The 8,310-nt window shown below is 39.7% G+C and overlaps 1 protein-coding gene across 1 annotated transcript in view; it reads right to left on the bottom strand.

Annotated features, from left to right (window-relative positions):
• The window catches only part of ROS1 (c-ros oncogene 1 , receptor tyrosine kinase), a 182,461-nt gene that overhangs the window by 35,550 nt on the left and 138,601 nt on the right, over nt 1-8,310 (bottom strand). Inside the window, exon 42 of the mRNA XM_006839976.1 lies at nt 7,419-7,553. Coding sequence (XP_006840039.1) covers nt 7,419-7,553 — 135 coding nt within the window. The remainder of the gene's footprint in view (nt 1-7,418; nt 7,554-8,310) is intronic.

Genomic DNA, 8,310 nt, shown 5'->3' with positions numbered 1-8,310 from the left:
TTGATTGCTCCTGAGGCACTTTCCTGACTTCTTCCCTATTTTCCTCCACCCCTATGTGGAGCATTTGATACTGTCTCCAAATCATTCTTCTGAACTCCTACTCAGGCAGATCCAAAGCCTGCTTTTCTTATAATGGAAAGTCTATGTATGCCTCCATCTCATTTGTCTCGGTTACTCTTTTCTGTTTTTGGACATGTGCTGAGATCATTTGTTGTTTTTTCTTGGACATTTTTAGTAGTTAGTTGCATTTTCAATGATTAAATGAATGTATGTTGCTGTGTTGTTAAGCTTACTGAGTGTCTCCTGGTGGATGTGATCTGGATATAGGCTTCTCTTTTCACATGTAATGCCTAGCAGCTGGTATTGGCTCCTGTCCAGATGGTGGGATATTATGGGGTTTGCTAGTAGCTTTCTCTTCTTGGGTAACATAGGGAGAGAAAGCTAACATGCCCAGGAAAAAAGTGAGGCCAAAAGGAGCAAAAACAGAAACATTATAAAGGCAGAGACAAAAAACCACCACTCAAAACCAAAAATGAAACTGTAGCAAACTGACCAGTAGCCTTTGCTGCGCAGGTTAGTGTGCGTGCACAGTAGAAACCTCCAGTGGTGGGTGGGGGTGTTCACTCGCTCAGGCCCCTCCTCTAATCACCACCGTGGAGGTGCGATGATAGATATTGAGAAATGAATGTCAGAAAGATTGTCCATTATTTTTATCTCTGAAGGTCAGTTAGGTTTCTGCATATGCACAGCATAACTCTCAAAATAGCTGCATCCTTGTATATAGTAGTTGGTGTTGGCTCTTGCCTTTTATGTTGGGGTTTACAAGGTGTACCTGCAGTTTGGCTGAATGGCTAGACCTGCTGTTTCTTGCTATGTAAGGCAGGAATAAAGGGTCCTGCTCAGGTCAACTTTAGGGCTGAGTCCCAGAGTCAGATATCATAAGAAGCAGCCAAAGATCAGCCTGAGAGACCAATGGGGCTCCCAGAGACTTCCTGCCTTTGCTGCAGGAAAACTGTGGGTGCAATGCTGGACCCTTTTGGGGGTGTGCTTCCACCTGCCTGGAGGTGACTGAGCTGGGTAGTGAAGTGCAACAGGGGAAAGAAGGAAGAAAAGTGTAAAGTCCATCACACCTATTTTTCCAGATGCCACTTCATGTTTTTTAGCACTGAATCACTGTAGCAGCCTAGCTGTGGCCCCACCCTCTGATCTCAGCCCATCAGGGAGCATCTCAATCAATTCAGAAATCACCGTATTTTCATTCCACAGTCAGATTTCTCCACTGGTGGGTGCAGGAAACTGACGCTCCACACCTTATATTAGATCCCAAACTCTGGAGCTGCTCTGGGGAAACAAAACGCTTTCTCTGGTTTTTCCACACCTCCACTGAGGAGCCTCTCCTACCTGTCTCTGCTTCTCCCTTGCATATTCTAGCCTCATATGCATGTGAAAGTTGGACAATGAATAAAGCAGACCCTATAAGAATTGATGAATTTGAATTATGATGTTGTAGACGAATATTAAAAGTATCATGGACTGCCAGAAAAATCTGTATTGGAAGAAGTACAGCCAGAATCCTGCTTAAAAGAGAGGATGGTGAGGTTTTGGCTCTCATACTTAGGACATGTCATCAAGAAGAACCAGTCCCTAGAGAAGGGCATCATGTTTGGTAAGGTGGATGATTGATGAAAAAAAGAAAAACCCCTAAGAGTTGGATCAACACAATGGCAACAGCGATGGGTTCAAAAGAAACAACAATTGTGAGGCTGGTGCACGATTGGGCAGTGTTTCGTTCCGTTGTGCATGGGATCACTATGAGACAGAGCTGGCTCTATGGCAACTAACAACAACAACCACATCCATAATGATTGGTGGTGGTGGTAGTTGCCTGCTGTGGAGTTGACCCTGTATGGGGTTTCCGAGGCTGTAAATCTTTACAAGAGCAGAAACCTCACCTTTCTTCCAAGGAGATACTGGTGGATTCAAACTGCTGACCTTGTGGTTAACAGTCAAGCACATAATCCACCATACTCCCAGCGCTCCTTAATGATTACAACCAAGAAAACTTTCAGCGGTTTCAATGTCATATGGGATCTCAATGAGTAGGAACTGACACACCAGCACCCAACAACTAGAGAATCTGTATAAAAGGCAATAATCATTTAAAAGTAAAGAGCACAACCTATGCTTATAAACAGCAATAAGGTGGTAATGGAATAAAATGAAGAGGCTTTGAAGAACCTACGGTTCCTAAAATATGCATTTCTTGTATCTTTTAGGTAAATTAATAACAACTTTAACTTTAGCATAAGGAGCCTAGCCCTGGTGGCACTGTGGGTTAGGCATGGGACTACTACCTATGAGGTTAGCAGTTTAAGCCCACCAGCCACTCCATTGGAGACAGATGAGTCTGGTAGTCTGTTCCTGTAAAGATTTATAGTCCTGGAAATCCTATATAGGGTAACTGTGAGATGGAATCCACATGATTGCAGTGGGTTTGGCTTAGGGGGTTTAGCTTTGGCCTAGGGGATCTCATCTCCCTTTATGCATGTTTACTTGTCACAATTCACTGCCATGTGTTACGCACTTGCACTAAGTTCTAGCTATATATATTCAAGCATATTACTCCAAATGAGTATATAGATCCTTCAGGTTTGTTAAAATTGTTCTAACTGTTGAAAAAAAAAAAAAAAAAGACTTTTTATACTTAAAATATCTTATGTGGCTAACTGTTCAGGTTCAAATTTTTCCAGGCACAATGCAGACTTTTACTCTGCTTTGCCTCATTTTTTTTTTTTTTTTTAACTTGCAAAATAGCACAAGTCTCACTAGTCATGGCCAGTATTCAAGAACTTGGGTTCATACAGCAATCGGACTTTAACGGATGAAAACTTCATAGGAGATTTCTGTTTTAGGGGAAGCACTTCTATAGGTATTTTTAAAAAGCACATAAAATACAGATTTCAAAGATTCTCTTACTCATTTTATTTGATCCAAAAGAGACCCAATTAGCATGCATGTGAACATATTTTTTGAGAGCAAAAATAAGATGATGAGCCACATGTTCCCTCCCACTGTTGGCTCTTGTATTTGATGGACTCTTCACCAATTCCACACTGTGGTATGTCTGTCAGATAGCCCAAAAAAAAACTTCTCACTTAAAGTAAATTGCCCTTTGATCCTGTCTCTTGTTGGAAGTGGTGTGATTGTAGAACCAACTAAAAAGCTGAAAAGAGTGCTGATGACTGGACTTTCTACCCTACATCCCAGAATATGGAGAGAAGGGCAGGAATGCTGTGAGAACCACATTCCATTAATACCTGAGCACAGCACAGACATCTATGGAAGCACCTGACCCAGGGTGCATCCAGGTGCTGGGTATTTAAGCAGTGAATAAAAGGTGTAGCGGCTCAGTGCAGACCTTCAAGCCTCTAAACTGGGTCTGTGATCTTAGAGGACTACTTCAAATAAAGCTCAATTCCCACTGTTCTCTAAGGAGAGTAGTTAATCTTTATCATGACAATTTAAGGCCATGGCCAGATTGAATGGCAGCTCTCAGAGCTCCACTCCCTCCACAACTTGTTTTCCTGGTGGACAGGGAACTTTAACCCTTCCTGGGCTCTGCAGAGTCAGGCACGACTTGGAGAACTGCAGAAATTTTTACTTTTTATGAAGCGTGTTCAAATAAGCTTTAAAGTCACCCATAGAAAATTTTCTTTTCACAGAAAAAGATGTTTTATTAAAATAAGAGTAGTTATTCAAGATGAAATTATATAGAATATTGTCTTTTTGCACTTAGAGCTAGGCATAAATTTCTAACACCTTTCTAGTATTACCTCCTCCACCTCGTGACATTTTTGGTACCTTTGAATAGGTGCTACATTTTTCTACTCCAAGATACAGCAATTTAGTACTTATCCCCACCCCACAACCCCAAATAAAACAAATGAACCCATGACCCATAGCTGTCAAAATGTGTAATCCAATGATTGATTCTTGGTAACTACCTGACCCTCAAATCACATAAATTTGATGAGGCAAATTACTTCACAGAGGTGGGGGAATGTGCCAGATGAAATTCTAATAGTATAAATAACAATTTTATGGAATTAATGTTCTGGGGCAAATTTCTGAGGATTTGACAACTGTATTAAGAAATACAAAATAGTGATTCTTTTCCTAACTTTCACTGTGTCTAAAATGTATTTCATATTTAACTATGTCAGTTTATTTTTTCCACAAGTCTTATATCAAAGGGTTTTCTATTTTTAATCCCTTATTGACATAAATGTTTTCTATCTCCCCCAAAAAGATCATGAATCATATTTTAGAAACTGTCATCACACTTGTTGGTGTCTAGCTGATCTCCGCGTAAATACCCTAGTGGTTGTAAAAGCTAAATCAGAAACAAGTAGTGAGTGATTCAGAGCTCCTTCTAGCTCTGGGAGATTTAAATAAAACAAAACCATTCCCCAGCAGAACATCCAACAAAGGTGCCCAGTTCTTAATCATCTTTTGGCTCATGTCTGACTAATCCTCTAAATAACACTGCATAGTCAAGGCAGTGCAACCACGGTGTACATCCGCATACTGCTAATTCCTTTTGCACTTGCCTGTACCACACAGTTTAGCACGTTATTACATATTGGCTTGTTCTCCAACTGCCCCACATGTGTTTCTTTTCTTTAGAACACATTCTGAAGTACCAAAGAACCATGGCCCTGGCTTAACCATCTCTGTAATCCATATACTCCTTAGCATGGTATCAAGCATATTGTATAGGAGTTTATACTTTTGGATTATTTATTATTTTAGAATCATCTTACATGAAGTGCCTCTTGGGAAAAGTGCCAAGACTTGGCATTTCTGCTGAGTTTGTTCACAGGAGTTAGATTAGTACTCAGCATAGTGACGTTTTCTTTTATAATTAGAGAAAACTCACCTAGTCTTCTGAGGACCATACACTTATTAGAACTCAAAATGGCCAGAATCAATTTGCTAGAGTTACTAATACTAAGTTACTTAGTGTTGAGCTCATAAACAGGTAAATCTGCAAAATTTTTAATAGCACTATATCCCACCAATTGATATCAACTGTAAGAGCAAAGGCAATCCAAGTTTAAAATAAGAGAATCCTATTTAATAAAAAACTTTTAATATTTGGTTGAGGTATTAGCCAAATGCAATATCTCAAAATAAAATGAATATGTACATACACACATGAGCGTGCACACACACACAGCTTTTGTTTATTTGAATTAACTTTAACTTGTTGTTGTTATGTGCTGTGGAATCCTTTCCGACTCACAGCGACCCTGCACAGGGTTTCTGAGGCTACAAATCTTTACAGGAGCAGAAAGCCTCATCTTTCTCCAGCGGAGCAGCTGGTAGTTTCGAACTGCTGACTTTGGGGTTCGCAGCCCGATTCGTAACCACTACGCTACCAGAGCTCCTTAACTAGGAGTATAAATATACTCTATTCTTCTAAATTTTATTTCTGAGTGAAATATCATATTATATAAACACCTACTCTTCATTTACCAACAAGTTTAGGTTCCAAAACCAGGTCATATGTGAAAATTGGTGTTTTGTAAAAATTAAAAATAATATCAGATCACAAAATGGGGGATGACTACATCATCACATAACTGCCAAATTACATAATTATATAACTGCCAAGCACTGAGAATCATGACCTGGCCAACTTGACATATAATCTTAACTATCACAGCCACTGTTACTGTCGCCTCACACATTGGCATTCATGACTGTCAGGCATACATTGCTAAAGTGCATAATAGTAGGATACATTTTTTTTTTTTTTTAACTATAGTTGTAAATGTGAAATGTCAGATAATGACATAGTTGGTAAATGAAAAGTTGCCATTGTTATTGTTAAGTGCCATCAAGCCAGTTCTGACTTATAGTGACTCAAATAGGTTTTTCGAGGAGCAGCTAGTGGGTTTAAACCACAGACCTTGTAGTTCACAGTCTGGTGCTAATCCTACAGCACCACACCTGGAGTCTCAATGAGGAGTAGATTTATAGATAAGAAAAAATCATCATACTACACACAATTTATATTTTTTGTAGAATGTACAAATATATAAATTCCAGTTTGCATATTTTAAAATATCGTATCTATGAGGCATAAGATTGCATGAGCACATGTTTTTTGTTTTAGGCTATACCTTTGCTATCTAGTGCTGCTATAACAGAAATACCACAAGTGTAGGGCTTAGACAAACAGAAATCTATTCTCTCAGAGTTTCGAGGTTAGAAGTCTGAATTCAGAGCGCCAGTTCTAGGGAATGGCTCTTTCTTTCTGTCAGCTCAGGAAGATGGTCCTTGTCTCCTTTCAAAATCTGTGGGCCTGGGGTTCCTTAGAGATCTCCATGTGTCTTGGCAACTATCTTCCCCTGAGTCTAGAAGGTTCTCAGCACAGGGTCCCAGACCCCAAGGACACACTCCTCTCCCACCTCTTCTTCTTCGGTGGTAATTAGGTCCTTCTAGTATATTTGATTCTCTATCCTTTTACCTCTTATAAGAAGCGCTTGTGGCACTGTAGGATAAGCATTGGACTACTAGCTTTAAGGTCAGCACTTCAAACCTACCAGCTGTTCTGTGAGAGAAACGTAAGTCTTTCTGCTCCTGTAAAGATTTACAGCCGTGGAAACCCTATACGGGGTCACTATCACTTAGAATCCACACAATGGCAGTAGATTTGGGAGGTGGTGGGGGCGGGGGAGATCAGGTTTTGGTTTTGTTATTTTGGAGTTTTTTTGGTTTAAGGTAAAAGGTGATGTAGGTCACACTCCAGGGAAACTCTCCTTACATGGGATCAGAGTTGTGACTTGAGTAAACATGTTGCATTCCACCCAAATCCTGCCTCATAAATATAATAAACATAACCTAATCCTCTTTGGAGTCCTGGTGTGGTGCTGTGGGTTAATGCGCCAAACTGCAAAGCTGTTTGAACTTCAAGGTTGGTAGTTCAAGCTCACCAGCTACTCCTTGGAAACCCTATACAGGGTCACTATAGGTTGGAACCGACTTGACAGCACTTAACAACAACAACGACAATCCTCTTTAGCATATCTTAATCCTGCTTCCAAAGTCCTGGGTTAATGTTTTGGACTACAAAGTCACTTTGAACCATAAGGTTGGTAGTTCAAGCTCACCAGCTGTTCCTTGGAAACCCTATACAGGGTCACTATGACTCAATGGCACTTAACAACATTAACCACCAACAGATATTAGGATTTATAACATTAGATCACAATTCCATTAGATCACAAAACAGAGGACAGCTATATAATACTGGAAATCACGGCCCAGTCAGTTGACACATATTTTTTGAGGGGGTGGAAGGAGACAAGTCAAATCATGACAGTGTGCTTATGTTAACATAATTAACTTACAGATCATCAGGACAATTTCTTGGTGGCTCCAGTCTCCCTCCTGTTTGCACATAGTTTAAAACATCAAGGTTGGAATGAACTGGATAGGGCTGATGACCAAGTGTTAAAATTTCCCAAATCAAAATTCCAAAAGACCTAAGGAGAGTAAGGATTTGTTTTAATTATAGTTATTACAAAAATCAGGTTTATAGTAGGTTCACCAACAGAATTCTTTCTGGGGCTATCAGATTCTACTTGATAAATGGCATTAGTAGATCCATAAAAGGTAAGTTAAATGTAAGAACAATTAAAACAGGCAACTGCCTATTTGTTCTAACTATGTTGTAATTGAGATGATAGGAATGCATAATGGGGCGCGGGGTTGCATGTACACTCACATACATAGACACAAACCCCCTGTTCCTATCCCTGAAGCTACACTAGCTGATCTCCATTAATAGCTATGGGTGAAGAAGAGACCATTTCACGTTTTCTTCTTCTTCTAAGTTTGAGGGGAATTGAATACAGAAGGAAAGCATAAATACAAATGTGTAGATTTTATATCATCCTCAGTTCTGCCAGAACATTTCCAACTTAAATCTACTGAACAAATCAACTCTACATTTTGAGCAATTCAAAAGCAGTTCAAAGGTCATCAAACAAACATAAGGGAGCTATTGAAATAATAACAGCCTTCATTCTTCATTCTTCTTGGATCAACTATCAACACTCATGGAAGGAGCAGTCAAGAAATCAAACAATGTATTGCATTAGGCAAATCTGCTGCACAAGACATTTTTAAAGTATTGAAGAGCAAAACTGTCAGCTTGAGGACTTAGGCGCGCCTGACCCAAGCCATGGTATTTTCAATAACCTCATATGCATGCAAAACCTGGACAGTGAATAAGGAAGA

The sequence above is a fragment of the Chrysochloris asiatica genome, unplaced genomic scaffold, assembly GCF_000296735.1.
Source record: "Chrysochloris asiatica unplaced genomic scaffold, ChrAsi1.0 scaffold00027, whole genome shotgun sequence".
Lineage (NCBI taxonomy): Eukaryota > Metazoa > Chordata > Mammalia > Afrosoricida > Chrysochloridae > Chrysochloris > Chrysochloris asiatica.
Note: the sequence above shows the minus strand (reverse complement) of the source record. Positions and strands in the feature narration are given on the sequence as shown.